This window comes from Megalopta genalis, chromosome 15 (assembly GCF_051020955.1).
Source record: "Megalopta genalis isolate 19385.01 chromosome 15, iyMegGena1_principal, whole genome shotgun sequence".
Lineage (NCBI taxonomy): Eukaryota > Metazoa > Arthropoda > Insecta > Hymenoptera > Halictidae > Megalopta > Megalopta genalis.
The window spans coordinates 4480136-4506659 of record NC_135027.1 but is presented as its reverse complement, the minus strand read 5'-3'; the positions used below and the strand labels follow the sequence as shown (position 1 = coordinate 4506659).

General features: G+C 44.3%; 3 protein-coding genes across 6 annotated transcripts in view; 1 reads left to right on the top strand and 2 right to left on the bottom strand.

Moving 5' to 3' along the window:
* Positions 1-16736, top strand: part of LOC117221117 (uncharacterized) — a 28789-nt gene extending 12053 nt beyond the window's left edge. The window contains exon 6 of the mRNA XM_033471790.2: positions 11173-16736. Within this exon, the coding sequence (XP_033327681.2) occupies positions 11173-11637 (465 nt within the window). The 3' untranslated portion in view covers positions 11638-16736. The remainder of the gene's footprint in view (positions 1-11172) is intronic.
* Positions 16060-20924, bottom strand: LOC117221109 (uncharacterized). Of its 4 annotated transcripts, none has more exons than XM_033471778.2 (4): positions 20688-20924; positions 19671-19838; positions 19131-19185; positions 16060-19041 (listed from the first exon to the last, which is right to left on the bottom strand). In XM_033471778.2, the coding sequence occupies exons 1-4, from the start codon at positions 20729-20731 to the stop codon at positions 17701-17703; spliced, it is 1608 nt and encodes a 535-aa protein (XP_033327669.2). In that variant the 5' UTR covers positions 20732-20924; the 3' UTR covers positions 16060-17700. The 4 variants fall into 4 exon arrangements, with proteins under 4 accessions (XP_033327669.2, XP_033327670.2, XP_033327671.2 ...); XM_033471779.2 differs by having other exon boundaries at positions 19671-19952; positions 20688-20923; XM_033471780.2 differs by lacking the exon at positions 20688-20924 and adding an exon at positions 20205-20666.
* Positions 20925-22328: 1404 nt separating this feature from the next.
* LOC117221106 (kinesin-like protein KIF9) lies at positions 22329-26515 on the bottom strand. The gene is made up of 13 exons (XM_033471776.2): positions 26079-26515; positions 25792-25943; positions 24963-25056; positions 24708-24887; positions 24466-24651; positions 24188-24402; positions 23746-24099; positions 23561-23660; positions 23393-23498; positions 23214-23323; positions 22991-23128; positions 22535-22924; positions 22329-22449 (listed from the first exon to the last, which is right to left on the bottom strand). The coding sequence occupies exons 1-13, from the start codon at positions 26190-26192 to the stop codon at positions 22399-22401; spliced, it is 2190 nt and encodes a 729-aa protein (XP_033327667.2). The 5' UTR covers positions 26193-26515; the 3' UTR covers positions 22329-22398.
* Positions 26516-26524: the final 9 nt, after the last annotated feature.

The following is a 26524-nucleotide window of genomic DNA, read 5'->3' as shown; positions in this document are numbered from 1 at the left end:
TTCTGGGTCGAATTAACGCGTGGTTCTTTTCCGGCGGCGTTCCCAATCCCGCGAATATCGAGGGACGAGAGTTCGATTGCCGTTTTTTGTTTCGCATCGCGTTCTTTTCGACGCGGTCCGCCGCGGGAAAACGGGAAAAGAGAACGCGAGATTGGAAAGCGAAAAAGACAGCGGACCCAAAGGCCGGCCATTAAACCGATTTTACTGCAATTGATTGCACGCGCGCGTGTCGCGGACCGCTGTCACTCGCGTGTCGTCGAGGCGTGTCCGCGCCGATCCTCGCTTTCCCTATTTTTCCCGCGAATCGTTTTGCCAGGACGGCCGCTTTTGTCCCGCGACGAATCTCTGCGTGAAACGGGAATGACGCGTCCACGCGTTGCAACGCTGCGAATTCTCTCTGTCTCTCGCTTCGAAAATGCTAGCGTTTGGCCGGGTTTCGTCAGTCGAAAATCGACGGGAAAATTCGCGGAGTCTCCGGGCGACGGGATACGGCCAGAAGGAAACCGGTGGTTCAGCCATCCGAATTACACGCGGATCCACGGAACACGATTCCGCTTCCGGTAGGACCGCTTGCGATTCGTTTCAGAGCGCGAGACGACGGGATTAGCCGTTCACGGTTCAGATATTCCGCTTGAAAGATGACACAGGAAGATCCGCCGATGATAGCCGGGCGAAGCTAACGAATGGGCGGCCATCCGTCTTCGAACGTGTCGAAAATTTCGGCTCCGGTACACGCGGTCCGAATTTCGTCCATGCTGGAGATTCTTATTCCACGTACAGTGTGCTACAAAAGTGTTCGTACACCTCTTGAAACGCAATAACTATTTTAAAACTGAAATAAATAGCTTGGACCTTTTTTTAGATGGTGGAGGAACTGGTTTACTAAACGATGACTGAAATGCTTTTTTCTTTTAATTTTACTTGGAAATTGTTATTATTATTATATACAATTTTACTTGTTATTTGGAATGAGAAAAAAATAAAAATCTCTCGTTTTTTAACTTTTTTGTGAGCCTGTAACGAAAATTTAAAAAAGATCTCGGCAACTTATATGCATATTGAAAATTTTATAGAAACCGATTCACGTTGTTATGGGTTACAACAAATTAAAGATCGCAAAAATCGCGACTTTATCGCGATTTTGACTAAAAATTGTAAGAAATCTGCAGTTTTTAAAATCCTTCAACACCTGCAGCTCGACTTTGGGTCAACCGATTCCGATCAAGACGAGAGGCATTTTTAAAATTTTTGTTATAGTTTCAAATTAAAAAGTTAAAAAAATGAGAGTTTCTTATTTCTTCTTTTCATTCCAAGTAATAACAAAATTTAGGAAAAGGAAAGTTTTTTAGCCATCATTTAACACGTTCCGTGCCGAGCTTTTTTTACTCGAATCTTCACACTTTGATATTTTACTAAAACTTGATGTATTACGTGCAATTATTAATTCTCGTACACATAACAACGTAACAAAAACTTATCAACGCCCATTCTTGCGGTGGAAATTGATTCTTCGGTTCTAAATTTCTTGTAAACAATTTGTTCAGTTCACTAACTAAACATGCAAGCGTGTACCATCGATGGTACACGTGGCACGGAACGTGTTAATAGATCAGTTCCTGTATTATTAACAAAAAAAATTCAAGTCGTATAGTTCAGTTTTGAAATAGCTATTGCGTTTTGAAAGGTGTACGAACACTTTTGTGGACCACTGTACGCTTAAATACACGTGTACACGTGAACTTCGTGTACCCGTGTCGCATTAAGAGCACGTGTGTGCCCGTGGATTATTTCACGTACATTTATATGTACGCGTAGTATTTCACGTGTATTTAGTTACGCGTATACAATATGTACTACATACATTTTGGAAAACAAGCTCGCATCACGATAAAATGCGTTACGCAAAGAGTGGGACGGGCGACGCATCCATGCACGTGTAACGAAATTGCACGTGAATTAATGGACGCGTATTTAAACATACGTGAAATAATTCACGGGTGCATGAGTCCTTATTGCGACACGTACCGAACTACGCGTGTGCGCGTATGCTTTTAATACACCTTCGAAACCATATCTCTCTATACATATACAGGGTGTTCCACAATTATTTTAACAGCCGAAAATGAGGGGTAGCTGAGGTCATTTGAAGTAACTTTTTCCTTCGCGAAAATGCGATCTGCGGCTTTGTTTACGAGTTATTAACGGAAAACACTGACCAATGAGAGGAGACGGCGCGAAGTTCGAGAGCCGGTCGGGACAGATGGTCGGGACGGACTCGAGCCGCGTTCGAAGTATTGAACAAATCACGAAGCGAGAACTTTCCGGATTTTTTTACTACGTAACAGTGATATTTTTAAGAAAAACGCTGTTCACCTTTACTTTAGAACGTCTGAAGAATATTTACTAATTTTTTGGACCCGAAATAGTATGTAATTTAACCGTGACGGCCGTTTTAATTTTCTAGTGTGCATGACACCTTGTGTGTAACATATACAATTTTTAAGCAAGGTGTACAGTGAAGATTAACAAAGTACGTAAATGATATTTTAATTTAAATAATTCCGTGTCCGAACAGAGTTCAACGAATGACTCGCAAAGCTAATTTAATAAATAATAATCGTGTTAAAGGACGTAAGAGATATGTTTGTTAGAGAAATATGAAAGGTTATGTCAAGGTTATGTCAAGGTTATATCAAGGTCAACATATGAAATTTTTAAGCAAGGTGTTCAAGTTCAACGAATGATTCGCAAAGCTAATTTAATAAATAATAATCGTGTTAAAGGACGTAAGAGATATGTTTGTTAGAGAAATATGAAAGGTTATGTCAAGGTTATGTCAAGATTATATCAAGGTCAACATATGAAATTTTTAAGCAAGGTGTTCAAGTTCAACGAATGATTCGCAAAGCTAATTTAATAAATAATAATCGTGTTAAAGGACGTAAGAGATATGTTTGTTAGAGAAATATGAAAGGTTATGTCAAGGTTATGTCAAGATTATATCAAGGTCAACATACGAAATTTTTAAGCAAGGTGTTCAAGTTCAACGAATGATTCGCAAAGCTAATTTAATAATTTCCCTCATTTCCCGGTAATATACATACATATATATATATTAATTATTATTATATATATATTATATATATATATATTAAATTAGCTTTGCGAATCATTCGTTGAACTTGAACACCTTGCTTAAAAATTATATATTAAAATATATATATATATATATATATATATATATATATATATATATATATATATATTATATTATATATATAATATACAGGATGTCCCAAAATTATGGTATTATATATATATAATATATTATATTAATAATATATTATATTGGAATCGCGTATATTGTATATACGCGACCCCAATACGTCACCCGAGGCCTATTTCTTTGTTTATTCGACAGCCGTACGGTATCGATTATACTACACAATGTCTGGGTGTCCTTTTTCGCGCACTCGGCTCGGTTTACCCAATTTTTCACGTTCGCGTAATCGAAGCTCGAATTTCGGCTCCGCGGTATAAGTTTTCCAGTATGTAAATCGGCCCCGATTTCCCCTTTTTACGGGAGAATGCCGCGCGATATCGGTGGGCAATCGAAATTCCGTACGTTCGAATCCGTTCGAAAAGTGGACCGGATGAAAGCGCGAACGGGGAAGAAAAAGGGACGAAACGGAACACATAATTTCAGCGGCGGATGGTTCTTGATTTCCCGGTGGACAGCTGGTATTTTGGCCCGGGGCTCTCCCGCGGGCCGAAATTCTGCGAAACGGTGTCTGCGGACGCGGACAAAAGCGACGAATTCGCGCGCAAAGTGAAAATTGCCCGGCTAACTAAATGCCTTTTAGCAACGTAAGTTCCTGAAATTCGTCTATTGTGTCGCGGGGACAACGATGTTAGATGTTACAACGATCGATAAGAACTGACCTAACAAACTAACAGGAGAATCATTGCAGACGTGCCTTTTTTATTTCAGTAAAAAAACATATATTTCGAATCAATATTCCGAAATTCGAGCATTTATTAGGCGAAGATGAAGTTGACAAAAATCTTATTTCATCGAAATGAAAAATCTTAACACGTTGAGCGCCGCGGCGGTCAAATATAGGCGACACTAATTTTTTACCAATTTCGAAAATTCAATTTCATCGTGATGCACGACCAAACCGAATTTGACTAGGATGTTTCGGATGCGAATTACAGTAATGTCTTCCTAACTGACGCTCAGATTATGCACAAAAATATTTTTATTATTATTATAAAAATATATTTATTATTATTATATTAATAATACAGGATTTGCATATACCTGCTCTTCTTGCACTTTCCCTTACAGAATATCCTTTTTAGGGGATCCTTTGGGGATGCAATGAAAGAAAAATGTCGTACGAACCGTCCACACAGAGCAAAGAATAATGCAATATTGCATATCTTGCGTAAACTTTTATTCATTTAAAGGATTTAAATGCTTGAATTGTTCAATTTGATGTTACCAAGGTGCATAGCATATGCATGCATTCAGAATTTAGCAATAATCATTTAACGATGACAATACACGTTATACAGTAAATTCTCCCCAATTGTCATTCAAATTGTACACAAAAATGGACAATTTGGGAAGAGGAGATACGATTATTCGAGCCTTGTGGCTTGTTTTTATAGTTATCGATTGTCAAGAACTATAAAAACGGACCGGGAAGCTTGTATCACGTCTTTCCAAACGATTTCCGCGTCTCATTTTCATAGTTGTTGATAATTCGTAACTATACAAATTAATCGCAAGGCTCGAATAATCGTGTTGCCTCTTCCCAAATTGTCCATTTTCGTGGACAATCTGAGCGTCAATTAGAGAGACATTACTATAGTTCTAATGTCATCCGCTATGGTCAATTTTCTCTTTTCCGTTTCGGTTGTACATAATTGGTGAAATTGCTGTTGGGATTATGGAATGGAAATGAATATGATTCTAATTCTTTTCTTAAAAGGACTTTATTTTATTCCTTTATTGAGAGAAGGTATATCGGCGAAAACGATCGAGCGACCAAACTCTACTAAGAGTCCGGTAAGAAAAAACGCTTCTTTTATACCCTTTTTGGGTTCGTCTTATCCACCAATCAGAGACGTTTATTTGCCGCGTTTCACATTGTATACGTGACGCTGGGACCCCCAAACAGTCAGGGCACGATGTGTATCTAATGGTACCGGTGATGATGTATCGCGGTATCTACTATATACAGTTTACATCACCGTCGTTGCCCGCTGACGGAACCGGCGAAAATGTAAACCGATATCTTAGTATCTTAGTACTAAGTAAACTATAGATTAATTTTTGTTCGAGGCTAAAATTTCAACAATTGCTTTGAGCTTGGCTTTTGCTCGATCGTCGACGTTGAACGCGTTCGAACTTCTATCATAATATGTTCTCCGCGAGAAATACAATTTTCAACGTAGCCGTCGCGAGACCGGCGATCCCAGTGTCGATGGAAAGATGCCCGACGGAATCGAGCCGCGCGTCTCGTCGCCTCTCGCCCAATTAATCCGCGAGTTAATCGCGGGAGCCCGAGCACAATGGAATCGCGAGTTCGCGAACCCATGTGCTCCGGGACTCGCTAACGCCTAACTGTTGTCGGTCTATACCGTTACCGGGCTGCCAGCTCTCGTTTCACACTATACCCGGCTCCATAATATCGTTCCTCTTTCCACTCGCGATCGCGTTTCTAGACCGGCGAATTTATAACGCGAAGCCGGACAAGAGGAAACACCGATCGTCTCGGCGCGCGGCCTTTTTCGCCGATAAATGGGGAAAGGATTGGCGGCCAGGGAGCAAACGAGCCGTGAAAAGGATTCGATTGTTCGATGGTTGGAGAACAGGTCACGGATAAACGGGACGGAACGGAACGAAACGGAACGGTTCGGCCGGCCGAACGAACGGAGAACGGACGAGGAAAGACGGAGAGACGGAGTCGCTTTCGTCGTCGTGGGTATTTATTTTAGTTCATCGATTTCCCGGGCACGCCGATGTGTGGAAAGCCAGAGCAGCTAGTAGGCTGTATGTATGCAAAGTAATAGCCTCAGGCTGACGGACTAGCGCCTCTGCCACTTGCCGGGGGTACACTCGATCGCAAAAGTGTCCCCTCGGCACCCCCCTCGCGACGGCTTTGACGTTAATGGTCGATCGATCGGACGGGAGACAAGGTGCGTGTGGTGGTAGTGGTGGCAAAAATAATCTTCGCCTGTACGCGTGCATCGGCGACGAGCAAAGGGATCAACCGTGTCGTGTACCAGCGCGCCGAGTCCGAGGCGAAATTCTCGGAGAACACGCGATCAAAGATTGCCAGATTGCGCCGGCTAATTCGGCCGGCCTGCGCCGCGAAATCGACGGAATCGGCGGGCCTCGTCGACGGGGCAATCGAAAGAATCGTAGCTGTTAACCCTTGTGTCAATGACCGGACACCCTTCTGCACGTTCTCTTTGGAATGCAGCAAATTCTCCCCAATTTTTCTTCAGTTTCTAGACGAAAATGGAGAATTCGGGAAGAGGAGTTACGATTATTCCAAACTTGCACCTCGTTTTTATAATTGTTGACAATCGGCAGCCACAAAAATGAGCCGCGGATAATCGTATCTCCAAATTATTCATCTTCGTTTACAAGCTGAAGGAAAATTCGGCAGAATTTTCTGTATGTTTTGTTCCTGGTTAAATGTCTCCAATATCCGACCAGATCCTCGTTATTCGACACATTTCCTATCGATATACAAGCTATCCCAAAATTATGGTGTTTCCAGGAAATGAAGGGTTCCTGAGATCATTTGAAGCAACTTTTTCCTTAGCGAAAATGCAATCCGCGGCTTTGTTTACGAGTTATTGACGAAAAACACTGACCAATGAGAAGCGAGATCAGCTGACGCGCGGCGGGTGAGTCAGCGTGCGGTCGACGCCCAGTTCCGCTGATTGGCTCCGCCGCCTCGCGCCAGATAATCCCGCCTCTCATTGGTCACAGTTTTTCGTTAATAATTTGTAAACGAAACAGTAAATGGCATTTTTGCTAAGGAAAAAGTTACTTGAAATGCCTTCAGGAATGCCTCATTTCCCGGAAGAACCATAATTTTGGGACACCCTCGATGTTTCGAGAGTACAATTTTGTTATCAAGAAAAATACTAAAATTAAACAATAAAGTTTGATATACGTTTGTTTAATAAACGAGGTGCCCTTGTAGAAATTCCCCAGACAATTAAAAAATAATATTATTTGAATGCAGTAATAAATATGTAATAAATTAAAATAAATGTTTATATAATTGCATAGAAGTTGTATAAAGCAGTAACGTAGTATAAGAGATCGCCGTAGGGATATCGGTTACCCCGGTTATGGAACAACATCGACAATTTTGATCAAGGTCGACATAATAGTTAAGAGCTGAATTTCCATGGGAACTACGACGTAAGTCACGTTCGGGCTCTATATGAGCCGTTTATTTTGAAAGTGGCATAAGTCAATCTTTTTTTTTTTAAGTGAAAAGATACCGTTCAATTGTAATTAGTGTTACCATTAACTCGATTTTTTTGAAAAAGTGACTTATGCCACTTTCAAAATAAACGGCTCATATGTTGTTCCGCGAGGCACCGTGGCAGGCGGCTTCGTCAAAATCGAGAAGTCTTCCCAAGTCTTCCCAAAAATTTAGACAATCCTCGTCGTCCGCAGACATCGTTCGCCCCGGGCGACTTGTCGCGATCTTGCACGTGTCTCGCGAACGAACGCGACACCGTCGTGAAATTCGTGGCAATTAGCAACGCGAGCGTTGCCCCGGAACCGCGAAGTCTCGTCCGTTAACATTTCGGCGGCGCTCAAGATACGTATTAGAGTGTCCCATAAGTTCTTTCTTTTTTTCTGCTACACGATATTTGTTGTTTAAGGTTGATTTATCGAGTTATATATGAACCGTCCTGCTCTATTACCTTCTTCCATCTTTCGGGAAGCCTCACTATGCCGTCTTTTCAAGATTGTTGAGGCTTATTTGCAAAATATCGATCAAGGTGCGTTTTTATTTCGCTTACGAATTTAAACCGTTTTTCACGGAGAGAATTTTTTAACGAGAAGAACAAGTAATAATCGGATGGAGCAATGTCTGGGTAGTACGGAGGATGAGGTAGAACGTCTCAATCAAATTGCAATAATTTTTGTCTTACGACCAACGCAACATGCGGTTTTGCGTTGTCGTGATGAAAATTTGACGGTGTGGAACTTTGAATCGATTCACATATCCCATCTTGATTAAGTGCTTATGTACCGTTGTCCTGGGTATGTTAGTGGCATCCGCTATCTCGCGCGCACTATATCGCGGATTTTCAGCGAGCATATCTTTGACAAGGTCCGCATCCGTCGTTGTTGTACGGCCGCTGCGGTCTTCATCTTACAAATCATAATTGCCAGCTCTAAATCTCTCAAACCAATCGCGGACTGTCCTAATAGTCGTAGAACCATCATCGTAAACGGTACAAATCTCGTTTGCAGTGTTCTTTGCCCTATCACTTTTTTTAACACGTTGACTGCCGCGTCACCCGTATTCGGGTGACAGCAAAAGTTCTCATCAGGCCACGTCACCCGTAATTCGGGTGACGCTGATTTGACTACTTACAAAGGATTTCCGAAAATATTTCGACAAATATTCTACAGGAGGTAATGAAACTATTGAATTCTTATAAAAATGGTTTATTAAAAAAATTATTCGCAGTGTATAACATTAAAACATTCTCTGCAAAGTTGAGGTTGATCAGGACAGCTTGGACAAAAAGTTGTTTGTTTTTTCAGACATGCTCGTGCCTCTGATCGGTCCATTTCGTATCTTTTATTTGAACTGTAGCTTCCTCAATATCATCAACATTTCTTTCTTCTTCCATGACCAATTCTCGTATAATCTCGTCAATAGTATCTTCATAACATTCATTATCACTAAGATTATATTTATCAGTATCCAAATCAGAATCTGACGATGTAATTTTATTTATGCTTCTCCTTCCGGCCAATCCGATCTCTTTTCATTATTGAACAAAAATAAGGGCAGAGATTTTAAGTTATACCATTCGGTACTCGGCAAAGATTCCAACTGTTCATGCAGGAGCAGAAACAGATATGAATTAACAGCGCACGCTTCCTATAGCGGCACGGGTGGCCTGTAGGAGATTTTGTTGTAAATACGCGTGGCAGTCAACGTGTTAAAGCAATGAAGCATAACATGCCGCAAATGTGCTTCTTTTGGCTATCCGTATTGAACTGCGTAGAAAAAAACTTACAAGGAACTTTGTCACCAACGAAACGTACTCTAAAAGAGCTCTGGGATGACTGAAACCGATACCCTAAACAGCCAAAAAATAAGTCTGCGTGTCTATATAAACAGTTAGAATCATTCATAGAGCGCGGCGCGGAAAGAACTTATGGGACACCCTAATACATCGAACGTTCCTTATCGAGGAACCTTGACCGATCGCGAGCGTGCAGGAAATTGAAAGCCTTATCGCCACAGGCCAAGTCCCGCGGAGAGACATTGTAACCGGTCGCGGTTTCGTGCGGCGAAGGCGGAAGCGGAATCCGGCCAGCGGCGTCGGCTCGTCGTCCGCGACGTTTCCAGCCTCGCCTTCCGGCTAGAGGGGCCCGATTGTTTTCGAAACAGGATTTTGCGGCTCGGCCGCTTTGTTCGCAAATATAATTTAACGCTTGCGCGCCGAGGTGTCGTTGTTAAACGGGGCAACGGCGCGGCGGGACGCGTCTGTGCGAGACTGCGCGCGTCCGGAACTGATATAATTGCGTTCCGGCGAGGCGTCGCGTTAAAAAAAAACCGCCGGCGGGCCGGCGTTCGCGCGTTGATCAAACGACAGGCTCGTTAAAAAAGCACCGGAGCGGCCGGGGCTGCTCGTTTTAATTGAAGACGAAATCGCGAAATCGATCGCGCGGAGCAGATTCGGCCGCGTACGACGGAGAGCGCGGGTCCCCGGATCCGCCGGAAAGTCGACCCGATACGCCGTATTCCGCTTCAAAGTGCAGGATCCCGGTGAAACGATGCCGTAAAAACCGTGCGTCAAAGCGGAATCCATTTTCCGTTGCTGAATAAATCATAGGATTATGAAAGCGGATCCCGGCCTCCGAGCAGCGTGTGTTGCTCGTCCTCTCGTCGCGGTGGCTTTTCGTTCGCGCGTCACGCACACGTCGAGAGAAAGGAAAAAGGTCCCGGGTCTTCGAACAAGCCGGGGCCCGCCCCTTTGCGACCACCGCCTGTCTCCGGTGGCCTAAATCCTAAACTTGATGCTGATCGTCGGCGAAGTCTCGCGGGAGTCGGGCCAAGAAGAAATTCGGGATCGATCGGCGGCGCTCGGTCTGCGCGCGATTCTCTGGTCCGACCGACACGCGGTTCGGGTCTGAGGGGGTTGTGTATTCGAAATGTTCCGTACCCTCAATTATAACAATATGGACTTATATACGAACTTACACTTTAACCGATACTCGACGTAACCGTGCTGTCCTGACCGAACTGCTCGAACTGACCCGCGGCAGCCGACTTTTGCCGCTTATATTCGTCCGGCGGAACATCGTCTTCCTTTGTCCAAGGTGACGGTTACTCCTGAGGGTTTTCCCGCGGTGGGCGGCCGGTAATTATTTTTCAGCAACATTTGCTGTACACGCGGGGTTGTCCAAAAAAGTCAATAAAATCATTTTCGACTTGCAACGGCCAGGGAAAGTTTATTACTTCGTCCTTGGCCTCTGCAAGCGAATCCTCTAACTGTTATTATCGTCGCCGGCCGTGTACCGCTATAAAATTGAGAGTTTCTCTAGACGGGCGCGTAGTTGCAGCACAATGGCTGCTACAGGGTCTTTAACCCCTTGACATACCGTCTTCTTCGCAGTTACTGAAGTTTAGACATTTTTCGATTGCAATAATTTCTTAGAAGGGAAAGAAAATTGATGCTTATCGTGTGTGCCTAAATTTACTCGAATGCTTAAATATTGATGACAAGAGATTAGAATTTCATTCCAATTTCAAAGGTCAGAATAACATCTATACTCGATAAGTTATTATCAGAAATTTTCATAACGAGTCGGACTCGTCAAAATACGGCAAGGGGTTAATTCTCTTCGAAATTCCTCGAATCTCCTTGAACTTGCAGCTCTCCTGGCGGCTGGCGGGCATGATCCAGACCTCGAGATACGTCGAGGCCCTGAAGGTCCTTAGCGGCACCGAGAACGCGGCGCAAACGGTGACGCCGGGCCTGGAGGAATGCGTGAAACGGCAGCTGGCTACTTCCGGCGCGAGAACCGGTTCCCGGGAGGTCGCCGAACAGGTGGTCAGCCAGCTGGAGAGGACGCTGTACGACTTTCCGTGTCTACGGGGATGCGACGAGGTCAAGAGATACGCCGCCGTGTGCTCCAGTTTGGCGTGGGCCTGTTTGGCACGCGCCAAGCCGCTGGTCCTCGACGTGGCCCAGGCCCTGGAGTTCAGGCGACAGGTTCACGTCAGGCACCACGCCTCTCCGAACCCGAACGGCACCAGGATCAAGACGGTCCTGTGGCCGGGGCTCAGGGAAGGCTGCCAGGGTCCTTGTCTCCATCGCGCGATCGTCCTCACGACTTAATCCTGCGGCGGCGAACCGAGGACAGAAATGGTCCTGTCGACGGCGCCAGTCGATGGCAACCCGCTGCACACCGGTGCGGTTCGGTACAGCGTGTGATACACGCCCCGCCCATTTCTAGGCGGGGCCTAGAAACCATTCGGACCTGCCTCGTTGCTCTAATTGGAGAGAGACTACGTCGGAGAGACGCAATGGAGAGCTAATCGGGTTTCTAGCAACGTCGCGAGCTCGGAGAAGTTCCTAGAGCAGGGCTCGGAATTAAGTGCGCGCGAGACGGCGCTGCGAGGGCTACGCCTCCTGGCTCCCTTCACATGTTTCGCTCACCCGTGGTCGCCGCTCTCGACTCGGAGCGCATCAGGCGCATGTATTTGTTATTTTGCGCATATGTGTGCAGCATTTAGGCGACCACGGATGAGCGAGTCGCGCGACGGGAATCAGGAGGCGTAGTCCTCGACATCGCCGCGTCGCGTGCACTTAATTCCGAGCCCTGATCTAGGAACTTCACCGACCTCGCGACGTCGCTAGAAACGCGATTAGGTTTCCATTGCGTCTCTCCGACGCGAGTCTGACAACGATACTTGAAATTAATCCGCGAGATCCCGTAGACCTTGAAACAGAGTCCATTAAAGTACGACTTTGATCCGTGCGTCGCTTCTTCGGACTCGTTGCCAACGTTTCCGGATTTCTCAGCAAAACTGCGCAAATTCGCGACCGATAATTGTCGTTAGCCGTTGTTGCGGATTCATAACGGGATCGAGCGGATCGATGATAACCGACGCGACGAGCATTGGATCATCGCGTATGGAGGACGCGCGACTTCTACGCCACTGGCTGGTCCGATCACCGCGCGTGCCTAGCCGCTGTCTTGAATTTCCCGAGGGGAATCGGAATTATATTCATACTCCGGCTTATGTAACAGAAACAGGTCGCACTCTTTACCGTCACGGGATAGGGTTTTAGCGGCCGACCGACGTGATGAGATTCTTTAAAACCGCCCGGACGAGATATCTGTCCCGAGATGTTCGAAGATTCCGTATAGACCGTGATTGGAGGCCGCGCTAACAGAGAACGAATTCGATTCAATTCGAATCGATTTGATTTCCAGTTTAGAGCCAATCGCCGACGCGAATTGCGGTTCAAGGAGACGCTGTCCCGCGACGATCATTTGTAATTCGTTTGCGTAACACGTCACGGAATCGCGTCTCTTCGTCCCAGATTCGCCGGTGTCCGAGAAGCCGGTCACGGCTCGTCCCGGCGAGCCGAAAACTTCCGCGGAACTTGCAACGGGGAAACTTTTTCCGCGACAGATGCCTCCCCGCGGCCGCGAGCCAACTTTTCCGCGCCGTCGCGAGCGAATCGTGGAACTTTTGTATTCGACGTGTGGCCGCAGATGCCTCGAGAATATCGATACGTCGCGACGGGAGCAGCAGCCGATGAAACTCCTCTTCGAATTCTCGGCACGCGCTTCGCCCAATCCCCTCGTGTCCTCTTCGAGCCCTTCCCATCCCTCTCCGTCACCGTCTAGCCTGGCTCTCCGAGAGGGTTGGAAACCCGCGAAAAACCCGGTCGTTCACGGAGCCGAAGTCCCTCCAGAGCCACTTCATTGTTTTTCCACGACGGCGACGAGAGCGTTCGCACACTTTAGATCGAACGATCCGCGAGAAGGGTTCGCGGGAAACTTTCTCGGAGCCTGTCCCCTCCCTCGTTTCGAACCGGTTGCTTCGTCCCGAGCGGATCGAACGTAGCGATCCGTGAAACGATATGTTTGAACGGGTCCGCTCGGACTACGCGGCGCGAACGATCAGGGTCAATTTTACCTAATTGGCCTTTCTCTCCTGGCGCAGCGTCGTCGTCGCGCCAGCGGTTACGCCCGCATGCGAGCCGGAGGCTCGTGGACACATCTACAGGGTTCCCCGGAAAGAATCATCCGATTTCAAAAATTTATATTTTAACACTTAGCCGACCGATCGAGTAGATCTACCCATTTCCAAGCTAGTCGGTAGCCGACCGATCGGGTAGATCTACCATTTTGATCTGAGGAACGCTTCTTTCTCTGTAGAACTTCTTATTTCTATAGAGTACAACATAATTATAATAACATGCACTAATTTTTGAAGTCTTTTATTGCCCATTATTACGGTTCTTTATGTTCGGGATTTCCGAAGGTGCCTCTACCAGCCATAAAATTATTTTATTAGAACACTTAGCCGATCGATCGGGTAGATCTACCACTTTGACCTGAGGAACGCTTCTTTCTCTATAGAGCTTCTTATTTCTATAGGGTACAACATATAATAAAATGCACACCAACACCACACCGCACCATCGTTCCCATATATCAGACTAATCGACGAATCCTTTTGAGTGAAACGGAAGATGATTCCGCCGATGACTCGGAATCAAATGTTATTGTCAATGGCGTCGATGATCGGACAGAAGATGATATTAGAGTTGAACTGAAGCATATGGTCGAACTGCGTGCATCAACACAATGCCTGAACATCACGATATATTACTGCTTTTTTGTTCCATATTTGAGTTACGTTATTTATCCGTCATCTTTACTGTCCTTAATTTTCTCACTCTATTAACTATACTTTTTGAATAACCATTAAAACATAATTATTATAAACTTTTAAATTCGAATTTTGTATAAGCAATATGTGAAATCGTTGAACGAAATTGTTACCGTAAGATATAATTGATCGCATAAATAATTTTCGGACGTTTTTGATTTCAAATAGCGAATTTCAGTCCGTGCTACCTCAGAAAAATGCGCGGTGGACAGCGCAGTTTGGCTTTCCCGAGCGCGGTGGAAACTGTACAGGTCTCTGTGACGCGTGCGGTCGGCTAAGTATTAAAAAAAAAAAAAAAAAATTACAAACAGAAAATTATAATTCAAACACGAATATAACGGGAAAATGTGCGAGATTTTGTTTACAAGCGTTCAATATGACTTCCTTTCGTTGCACGTATGATATCATTGCGATATGAAAGTTCTTGTCAAACACGGTGTAATGTATCTCTGGTAATTGTTTGTACAGCATCGCAAATGCGTTTTTTTCCGTTCATTTACACTTGTAGGTGAAGGTGGTACAAAGACAAGATCCTTCACAAATCCCCAAAGGAAGAAGTCGCATGGGGTCAGGTCGGGTGATCTCGGAGGCCAACTGTGTAGAACCATATTATCGGATGAACTGCGACCAATCCAACGGTTTGGTAGTTCCGTGTTAACACATTAAAGGCGGGAGTCGTAGTACTACGATTTATCTCGACTTCTCATAAATATGTACTTTAAAACATTTTTTGTAATTAGTGTTTAGTTCTTTTTTAATATTTCTTTTAGTTTTAAGAGAGTTTAAATAAACTTTTTTAAGTCTATATATATATATATATAAATTTTTTTATGATTACACAAAATATCGCCCGTTCTAGGACGAAAAACGAGGCAGGGCGGTCGCCGCGTTACCTAGCATACTTTCGTGTCAAGATCCCCCGCCTTTAATGTGTTAAGAAAATTCCGAACCTCCAAGTGCCAATGGGGGTAAAAAGTAAAACTCGCACGTTTTCCCGTTATATTCGTGTTTGAATGATAATTTTCTGTGTATAATTTTTTAAAATATAAATTTTTGAAATCGGATGATTCTTTCCGGGGAACCCTGTATTTTTAAGCCGCCGGAAATTAAAAGTTCCGAGATCTTCGAAAATCTTCGGGAGTCCTTAAGTCCTTGAGTCATTTAAAGCAGAAATAACCGCGTTGATCCGAGCCGTAACCCGAATAGTCGACCCTCTTTCCCAAGACGCGCGTCGGGAAACCAGTTTTCTCCTCTTCCGGAAAACCGGCTTTCCACGAAAGAAAGAACCGGAAGCCTGCGATTAGAGCGCGGGCACGCGATGGTACTTAACGAGCGGATAACGAGTTACGCGATATCGTTAAGGACGATTACTCCCGGAATCGTTAATAGCTAATTACGTAGCGTTTAATCGCTTTGTCGACGAATTCAGAACCGGCGGATGTTTAATTAGCGGTCCGGCTGTTCTCCGCTATTGAATACCGTAATATTTATCGCGAATCTCGTTTCTCGAGAGCAAACCTGCGGGCGCTAAGTCTGCTGTAATCGCTGCACGCCGTAGTTACATATACGCATGGCAATTATCGTGGCAACGAGGACAGCGATACTAATCGAATCTGTTGGAATAATAACGCGGCCGCGACCGCATGGACCCGCAGCGTTTAATAAAAGAATGCAAGTGGCGCGCAGTCGGTTAATTAGCGGAGCCGCCGTCGCCGTTGCTGCGTCTTCGAGATAGCATCTTGCCGACGGATCCGACTGCGATTCTTTCCTGGCAAACGACACAGCACGTGGGCATAGCGCGACGGAGGGACCGAGGGGCGAGGTTTCTCTCGAGTACCGTAACAAGCCGTTCTCGGGTTTTCAAGATTTATTATAAATCTCATTTTCTATATACATTATTCATACATCGTGTTCCCAACTCTCCTCCGTTCAATCGTAACAAGTATAAACAAGTGGATCCCCACAGCTATTATTAATGGTTCGCCGGGATCGCATTAAGGCTCGATCGATGAAAATCGCTTAAGTTTTCCCTCCTGTCCGGAGCGAGAGCTGTTCCTAGAGAGCTTACAGGATACTCGGTAAAAGTGCTGGCAATAAAAACGTCAACTAAATGGGGCTACTCGCAACATGGGAGAACGACTTTGGTGGAAATACGACTCTACCGAGCATGTCGCATTTACTTTGTTTTATTCTAACTTAATCGATACATTTTAATACTCTCTTTCTCTTTTTTTCTCTTTCTATCTCTCTCTCTCTCTCTTTATCTCTCTCCCTCTCCCTGGTCGTCTTCCATGTCGTTCAGTCTTCGTGTTCGAATCCGGACACCAAAAAATCGTATCTGCGAACGGTCGACCAGAAGAAAAATGTTATCGCCGCTCGATAACGCGCGAGTTATATTCCGCAACGATTTACCCTATTATAAATACGTAGTAAAAAAAAACAAAGGAAAAAGAAAAAAAAAGTGTCGTGTCTGCGCAACGAGAGAAGCAAGCTCTACGGTCAGGGTAAATATAAATCTTTACAATACCCTCGAAACAATAAATCAATCTCTCTCTCTCTCTTCCCTCCCCCCTCGTTCTTTCTACTCCCTTCTTTTTCTCTCTAGCTTCCCGATAGAAAAATGTTCTAGGACATGCTTATAGAGTTCTATAAAAAATATATATATCAGTATACATTTTTAACGTGAAGAAAATTAAACGATCCCTAGCGACGCGAAACGATTCGAGAGGAAGTAATCTGTTCTGCGATGTAGAATTCAGCTGTAATCGCTTATCGGGAATCGGTAGAATGAAATTTGCTTGAATAAAGTGCACGCGACGAAAGGGTGACAAAAACATGGACAATGAATTCGAACGATCGATTACTCGAACGCGTCTACAACTGCGTCCCGTCGTTCGTATAAAATATATTCTCGAAGGATTTTTGTACTTTAACCCTCGACAGGCAGAACTTCTCTCGACAATTACACAATTGACGATGATTTGGACCACATACAATTTTGTTTTATCGGTTCGATCGAAACGTATCTTTATGATATTCTGAATACAGAATAAATTAAACGACCGCCGCGCCCGAGGGTTAAACCGATAATCGTGTGATAAAACTCGGCGTAGTATTCAGTCTAATTTCCTAGGCGTTCGTAACATTGTAGAAGCTTTCGTTTATTGTTCATCAAAATCAACTCGTAACAACGAAAATTTCCACGAACATTCTTAAGACTGTACAGCGAGACCGCGTATTTAAAGTTAAAGTTTAAAAAACGAAATGATTAATATAGTAATGTCTTTCCGCAAGGCTTCGTGATTCCAGAGATCAAGAACCGATTTTATTCCGGGCTGAATCAAATCGAAAGTTTGAAATGTTTCAAATCGACAATGTGGTCGCAACCACACATACTTATGACTACAAATGGCATGGCACGAGGGCCGCTTTCCTTGCGTGCAAAAAAAGAAAAAGAGTGTACGCAGGTGTATAAAATCTCTGAGGTAATTTACATGACCGTACACCATCGTACCTTGGTGGCTTGGTCGTTCGCCAACTTATCGCGCTCGTCGTCGGATAAATCCAGCTTATCGCCTTGGAACTTGAGCTCGGCGACAGGCGTGGACGCTTGTATGGGCCTACGTAAGCCCTTCAGTATGCTGATAGAGGTGTTCAACAAACTGTTCTCTGTGTCGATCTTTTGTTTCTTACTGCTCCAGTCCTCGTTGAACTCGTGCTTTCGTTTCTTTTCCATCGAACTGCCGTTGCTCGCGGAAATCGTTTCGGACACGCCTGTGCTGTACCGCACGATCTTGAAGTCCTCGGTCTCGTCGGGCATAAACGACGAACCGGAAGTGTTGACGAACATCGAGTTGTTCGGCGAATATCTTTGTTCGCGTATCGTTACGTGTCGCATTCTGCTGAGAGATCGTCTGCCGGAGATATTCCTCAGCGTCTTGCCGAAGGACATATTCTGATAAGGTCTCGTCGGCATCTCTCGCTCCTGTTCCTCCTCGTCCTCCTGATCCATTCTAGTTGTTTCCTGCAGTTTCGGGTTCTCCTTCATGCAGTCGTTCAATTTGATCTGCACGTCTTTCAACAGTATCGTGGGGTCGTACGAAATGGACGGCTCGTCCTTCTGGGTCGTCAACTCCTCTTTCTCTTTATCCTTTCTGGCATCGTTCGATGATGTACTCGCAACTACTTCTGACAACTCCGATCTAGAAGATTCCGCAGTCTCTACGGTGGTGTTTTCTGTGTCGTTCAGCGATTCGCTTTGAACTCCGTCGTTCTCCTGCACATTTGTTTCCGTTTCTATTCGAACCTCCTCGTTCTCCTTGCCCTTCGGTTCGTCGCTCTCGTTGCCCTTCGGGTCCCCGTTAGGCTTCTCCTCTAAAGGCTTCACGGAGCTCTCGTCGTTATCGAAGGTCAACTTTATATCGTTCCCCTCGTTCTCCTCGCGTTCTTCATGCTCCTCTACCATCTTCGTTTCCGCAGAATTGTTCGTTTTCTCGTCCTTCTTTCCTGGCTCTGTTTGCTCCTTCTCAGACTCTCCGTTCGGCTGCTCCTCTCCCTTGGAGCTGGTCTGAACGGGTTCCGAAGCAGCATGCTCGCCATGCTTCTCCGTAGAGTTCTGAGTCTCCTTGAAAGGCTCTTGCTTCGTGCTTTTATTCCCCGAAGCCTCATCCAGTTTAATCTCAGCCTCCTCCGACTCCGGCTGCATCTTTAAGATGATCTCTTTGCTTTTGTTCTTGACAGGTAGCTTCTTCTCCTGTAAGGATCCCAATGGCGTGACAACTTGCCTCACAGGACGCTTCGAAACCAACTTAGACGGCTTGCTAATTTTACTCTGCAATAAATATGTCGATTTGCATCAGAGGTTCGAGTACGTTACAAAGAAGAGAAGTATCTTTGTCGGGAGGGGTATATTTGATTTACCGTAAAGTCTCTGTGACCGGTAGGTATTTTTTTCTGTGCTGTGCTCGACTTAGACCTAGAACAAGAATACACGAACGCTGAAAGTGGTTGAAAGGAGGTACCTGCATTTATTTATAGCCAATTTCCACCGAGTAAGAAGTACCGGAGGTGATGAGAGGTACTAATTGAAAATGATTGTTAAAAAACTCCGTAGAACAGCTGAACGGAATGGTGGTCGGAACACTTAGCCGTAAAAAATTTCTCGCAAAAAACATTCGAAAATTCGATCTACAAACAGGGATACGCGACATCGTATGAGCTATCTGCGAAATTGGATGACATTTGGCCCGGTTTATCCTCGTCGCGTTTTTCGCGCGACAAGAGGAGAACGATAAATGCAAGCGATGCGTCCGGCACCGCACGAAGCACAAAAAGACAACTCGAAACGATGCGTAAACTCGGACCGAGGCGAAGATAACGGATATGTGGCTGAGATATGACAGGGAGAAGACTGTGATTAAACTCGCTGGTTCGTCGAGGGGGCTTATTGGTTTTACAAACCTGTTCGGATTCTCGGATTCGCGTTGTCTGTTGTGCAAGTGCGTTTCAGAGGTTTTTGACGCCGCGGTCGTCGCTTTGAGCAGCCTCCGATCGTACAAATTCCTCTCATCGCCCCCAGGGGCCGCCTTCTTTGGCGTCTTACCCATGGTGTTTAGAGTCTTGCCCTGCCTTGAAACCACGTATTATCTTTCCACGCCTTCCCTCTTGTTGGCCCGTAAAGAGAATTAAACGCAACTCGCGGCCGCACCGTTCCGACACCGAAATGTCCGAACAACTTGATTCCTACCGCAAGATTCCGTTTTTACCTATCCGATGCATTCGATCGTACTCGACGCTGCTTCACGTCCCTTTCCCTCCCTTTCTCACGCTCTCTCACTCGCACCCTCTCGCTCTCCCTCCCACATACACACACACACACACGCGCGCGCGCGCGTATTTCTCTATTTCTGTTTCGGTAGACCGGGGCCACAATCACGACATTCCGCGCCAAGCTATTCGGACAAAGATAACGCGACAAGAAAAAAAAACACGTACGAGCCACTCGAAACCGGTGTGTCAGTCTAGCCGGAGTCTCGGTGTAGACACCATTCGGGACGCCATGTAAAACGCGCCACTCGAGAGTTCACGACGGAATCGTGAACGCAAGCGCGCGCGGTCCGGGAAACGATGCGTGGAACAACCTTTATCCTAATTGGATCGGGTCTTTCGATGTTTTCGGGGAAGAACGTAGCCGTGTGCCAAATTGTTCGGCGACGCGAGTGCACACTACCGCGACCGTGGATCTTCTATTCACCGGTGATTCACTTTGATGGCAAACGATATGAACGAGAGCGCGAATGCGTAAGGGCGCTGATGTCGTTGTAGTTACCGTCTTCCAGAAACAAAATATTCATTCATAGCGATATTCCCTATACACTTCGAACCGCTCAGACATGCGCCGGTCGCGAGCAACGAGATATACATGTACATCATTCGCGTCTCTTGAATCGGTTTTGTAAATTACAGTGCCACGCTTACCTCGACTTAATTGTATCACATTTTGCATCGATCTCGTGCTGCATTTTATTAATTTGAAGCGAGCACACTCTCGACTACGGCACTACTAACAGAGCAACTCTTTGAGCAACTGGTTAACTCCAATTCCAATCCAATGCACACTTGAGCTGTAGGCGCGTTTCACTTGCTACCGTAGTGGGAGAAACTGGGAGAAGGTGATGCTCCCCGATTCCCGAAGACACACTTTGTGACAGTAGACGTCGAATAATCTAAGGGAAAGTTTCTAGGTACTAGGCAGCCTTGATTGTGCCTTGATTGGATTAGAAAAAGTACTAGGGAAAATGTCGACCGTAAAACGCTCGAGTTGATGGCCAATCCGGAAATTCTGTTTCAATGTACACTAATCTCGCAATTCAAGAACCGTATCCAGGGGCAACGGGGATCTTGAATTGAGAGAATGCAGCGAATTGCTGTGCTCTGATTGGCTGACAATTCGCAGCTAAATAGTGCTGCCGTCATAGTAAATGACAAAGATAGCACGCATCGCGCAACCACATGCGAAACGAGTCACACCGACAACCAATGTAGTTTGTCTCACTTTACTTGTGCTTGCGCTCTCACTCTTCTCGCGCATGCGTGCCTGGCGCTCCATCTGAAACACGCGGCGCGATATTCGACTTGTACTTTTCTCGCCTCGCGAAATTCTCGACCACATTTGCCAGCGAATTTGCGAACGATGCTCAATGCACATTGAGATTGTTTCGAATGTATGAGTTTGTAGCCAATAATTGCTCGATATATACTGCGTGCGTGGGTGCGTCTTATTATTAGTAAAGTAAGTCGTCGGCTTCGTTCTGATTCCCTTTCATGAGTATAAAATTATTGTAAAATCCTACGGATTCCTTTCCCTTTCAAACCAGTAAAAAATTTTAAAGTCTAACTTTCCACTGACTTACACTACTTGTTATTTTTATCAGGAAAACATGCGAGGAAGTACATATTTCAAATTGCTTTGTCTGGCTTGCGATTGACTTGTACTAACTAGTTTTGCAATCTTACAACGTAAAATATGCACCTATGTGTCGAAAGAGCCTAGAATGAAGTCTAGAATAGAGTAGATGCCCAATTAATGCATTATTAACGATCTTTGGAAAGTGCGTTTAGCGTTGTAATTCACGAATGTGTATGACTGCCTTGCTGCGTCATCTACCGCTCCTTGTCACACACGGGTCGGTAATTGACTAGCAGCTTGAACGTTTTGCCACGAGTGGCGCCACCAATACCTGCCGTTTCATCACATTTTAGGAATGTAATCTTGTACATATTTTATTTAATCGGAAATAAAATATATTTCGTACTTCTGAGCACGTTTGAAAGATTTATATCCTGAAATTCGTACTTTTGAGCAATTTTCTGCATTCAAAAATCACAATTTCGTATGTTTGAGCAGTTTTGAAAAGTTTAAAAATATAATGATTTATTCAATTAAATGTAGAATATGAAATGTTAATGTATTATTCTGATTATACGAATTTTAATTTAGCTTACATTATAATTTCATCTACCGATTAGATGATCGATAAGTTAATTCGATTAATTATAAGCTAAATTAAAATTAATACGTTAATAAGGTTGGGTAGAGAAATAATATGACGCCGTGTGTTATAGCGCTACAGTACGTGTGTTCCACGTTATGCGTTGTATTAAGTATTATTGCAATAGTTGGTAAAGTTTAAAAAATACACCAATCATCGCGTCGCACTTCCTTCATTCTCTCCTTCTCCTAAAAATAATAATAAGAAGCGGTTGAAAAAATGATTTGTGTTAGAATTAAAATTAAAATTATCTTCTGAAATTCAATACTTCACCTCAAACTTGCGCATCATCGCTCGTTGAAACTGATTGAACTTGCTTTTAGCTACTTCCAAAGACTCCTTCTCCACCGGTTCCAACAACAATTTAATTGAGTTGTCACTGTAAAGTGTCAAAGCGTCCATTTCTTTGCAATACTCTCGGAAACCGGACTTGAATTCCGTGTGCATTTTCAGCTGTTCCTTTAATAAATGGCGTATCTCGTTCTGTGCTTGAAGAACCTCTTCCTCCAAATTCATCAGAACTCTTTGATGACACGCGATATCACGGCTGATCACTATCTCCACTTCCGGTACCAACTCCTCTGGTTCTTGCGGTTTCATTGCGTACCGAATTCGCTGATGCTTGCTGAGCTTGTCTTTGGCGTTCTCCAAAGTGCTCTTCACCTGGAGAACAAAGTTCCTACATCGATCTCCGAATCCTAAATCGAATCCGAGATAAATTTGGCTTACCTCGAAATACTTATCGATCCATTTCGAGAATCTCTGTTGAACTATCTCCAACGTCCTCACGTTCTTATCCAACTTCTCCTTCATCCTACTGTACACCCTTTCGTCTTTCAGGAAACGCTTGAAAATCTGCCGGAGTTTCTGCACAGGCACAAATTTAAAAATAAATAAAATTAGCATAAAATTGTATATTATAAATAATAATAAATATTATATATATACGAACCATTAAAATACTCTGATGGTCCATCTGGCGTTCATGTTCAACCGCCGTAACATTGTCCCGTTCATATCCTTCTTCCTCGTTTTGGTATGGTCCCAGAGTCATCCCGACAGCTAAAGAATTTCAATCATCACTTTGTTTTTAGACATCTATTTAAAAAAAAAATTAGCAAATTTTTTAACCGATTTTAGCTATGCTTCCAACTTCCTCTACTTTCGATGCCTCCTCCTGGACTTCCAAAGTATCTTTCTTTAGACTGTGGATTCGACTTTCAGCAGTCAACGACTCCTATCAACGATCCAAATATTTTATCAATGACGATTAATCAAACCATGTACAAATTAACATACTTTAGACAATCTTGCTGATACGCCAACATCCACCATGTTCTTTGACATGTTTTCGTACATCTCCTTGAGCTGTTCCATCTCTGTTTCTTTGGCCGTCAGTCTAGCGGTTTAATTAACAGTAATTAACTGCGACAATGACTTTACAACAGGGAAGAATAATACTCGATATAAGAAGACTTTACAACCTGTTGTACAGATCCTTGACGCTCTTCAGCAGCTGTTGAGCCTGTGTCATGTTCAGCAACGTGAATTTGTTCACGTTGCCATTCAAGTAATTAACAACACTCCGTTTAATCTGTTCTAATCGGGTCCTCGATATATTGATCGAAGCTTCCTGGTTCAGGAGCATCTCGTTTATCGTCAGCTCCTTTTTCAAAGCGTCGATCTCGTTCCGAAGCCTCTCAACAATCCGATCCTGACCATACTCCATGCCCTTCTTGACTTTCGTAGGTTTTAATCTGGCAATGTTCCCACTGAATCTTAACGTTGACAGCGTGACGTCTAGATCCTCTCTCGTCACGCGGATGTGCGATATGAATCTGTCAGATAAATTGAATTATTCATCGTTGAGAACGAGTAGCTTGTGTTCTCTCTCTCTCTCTCTCTCTCTCTCTCTCGATTAATCACCGGATCACGGATGCCACGGGGAAATCGTTTCCGAGGATCTTCAACAGATTGCTAGATCGTATCACGTTGTACGGCATTGGTCCTCCATTGCCAAGGTGCGCGAAAAAATGTTCCAGCTGGGACTTGGTCGAGTTAGCCGTGGCAATGTCCGAAGCCGTTTTACAGAAATCATTTCTGCCCATCGTCCCAATGCCAGCCATCTCCACGATGTGCATCTGGAAAGGTAGAGAAAGATCGGTTCAAGAAGATCCATAGAACACCCAATGAATATAAATTACTTTGGCTCTGGTAAACACGCTTCCCGATGTGACCAAGCTGGCATTGGTAGCATGAATGGTGATCACAGCCGTGTCCACATGGGACACCGAATACGTAGATCCTCTCACGATGGATCTCCTGACCTCTCCCTCGAAGATCATCCTCAGAGCTTGTCCCTCGTTCTCCGCGGGAACCACAGAGATCTCCTGTAGGAGCAGCAATTAAGACAGGCTCTTATCGCCCGTTTCTTGATGCGGCGCACCTTAAACGGATCTCGATCTTTTATCCGTGCCTTATTCTCTGTTTCTGGCAACAACAGGTCTCTGACATCTTTCCCACGTAGCTCGACGAAGCTTATGTGGTACTGTATCTTGCTGACCCTCTTTCGATTCGATTTCTCCAGAAACAGGTCGCACAGTATCCTCGATACCAGACCCCTGTGCTGAGAAGAGGAACGTAATCACTGGATCTACATTATTCGATTAACCGGCTGCGTTAATTTCTTTCAGAATCGTACTTCCCAGTTGTTGCTCAGTCCGCTGAGGGTGAAACTTTTGCCGGAGCCCGTTTGTCCGTGGCCCAACAGGACGCAACTTGTACCGTCTAGGATCCTGAAAATACCTCGTTATTTTCGTGTCGTATGTTTTTTCAAAATAGTAATAAATCACGAATTCCCCTCCCGTACAATTTGCGCAGTCTGAGAGAGCAAGACTGGAGTTGGTATATGCTAAGCTAATAACATCGACATAGTGTCTCAACTGAAATCCTCAAGAATGATTGCCAAGGGTGGCTTTACAATCAAGAGCATCAGGTTCTTAATTTACTTCAAGACTAGATCCTTGCTTGAGGAATAATTGCCTCAAGAATAATTGCCAAGGGTGGCTTTACAATCAAGAGCATCATGTTCTTAATTTACTTCAAGACTAGGTCCTTGCTTGAGGAATAATTGCCAAGGGTGGCTTTACAATCAAGAGCATCATGTTCTTAATTTACTTCAAGACTAGATCCTTGCTTGAGGAATAATTGCCTCAAAAATAATTGCCAAGGGTGGCTTTACAATCAAGAGCATCAGGTTCTTAATTTACTTCAAGACTAGATCCTTGCTTGAGGAATAATTGCCTCAAGAATGATTGCCAAGGGTGGCTTTACAATCAAGAGCATCAGGTTCTTAATTTACTTCAAGACTAGATCCTTGCTTGAGGAATAATTGCCAAGTGTGGCTTTACAATCAAGAGCATCAGGTTCTTAATTTACTTCAAGACTAGATCCTTGCTCGAGGAATAATTGCCTCAAGAATAATTGCCAAGGGTGGCTTTACAATCAAGAGCATCAGGTTCTTAATTTACTTCAAGACTAGATCCTTGCTTGAGGAATGGTACACCTCCTCCTGCGAGGCGTCAAGAAAAATTCCATCTGTTTTGAAACACCAATAAGATGGCTCTTTTATTATGGCGACCCTGTTCGGCTGCATTTCTTGTAAGCATCGTATAAATATTTTCTAAAGATAAGATTGACCTTCCTTTAATAATTAATTACATTAACCTCTGGCTATCTGAGCGGAGAAAGTAACGCTGTCAAAATGTCAACAAATTCGCTCTCCACGTTCAACATCTTTTCAAAAAACATTAATTACTTTGTACTCTAGGTCGACTCGTACGCAAGAATCGCAGGGTTTCTCCAACGGAAGTACTCTCACGAAGATCTTAATATTTTTCTCGCGGGTATTTACGTCATTGTAATGGATCATGCTAATGAAAATCGTCGGGTACAATCGGATTCAGCAGAGCTTTTTGGTTTTCTGTTTTCTTCTGTTGCTTTCGTTGAATTATAAAAGATTAGAGAAGGTTTCTTAGGTATTTCTGTTTCGTGGAAACAGAAATTGCTTCCAGTTGGTCCGGTTCGGGCGCCATTATCGTGGATTTTTATTGTGATGGAACTTCTGTTTCACCGATACTTTCAAGTCTCTAGAGCATGCAGACTTTCAATTACGAAATGCTAACAGAAGCATCTAACATTATCACTAGATCTTGCGTATCATTTCAGTTTTATCGATTCCTCGAACGCTTCATGGGTTCTCAG

Excerpts from the sequence above, each read along its gene's own strand:
- LOC117221109 (XM_033471778.2), bottom strand. The coding sequence starts at position 20,731 with ATGCAGCACGAGATCGATGCAAAATGTGATACAATTAAGTCGAG. Across the intron at positions 19,839-20,687 it reads TGTGATACAATTAAGTCGAG|GCAGGGCAAGACTCTAAACA; the intron begins GTAAGCGTGGCA and ends CGTGGTTTCAAG. Across the intron at positions 19,042-19,130 it reads CCGGTCACAGAGACTTTACG|AGTAAAATTAGCAAGCCGTC; the intron begins GTAAATCAAATA and ends TATTTATTGCAG.
- LOC117221106 (XM_033471776.2), bottom strand. The coding sequence starts at position 26,192 with ATGATCCATTACAATGACGTAAATACCCGCGAGAAAAATATTAAGATC. Across the intron at positions 24,888-24,962 it reads GACTGAGCAACAACTGGGAA|CACAGGGGTCTGGTATCGAG; the intron begins GTACGATTCTGA and ends TCCTCTTCTCAG. Across the intron at positions 24,100-24,187 it reads CCCGTGGCATCCGTGATCCG|ATTCATATCGCACATCCGCG; the intron begins GTGATTAATCGA and ends TTTATCTGACAG.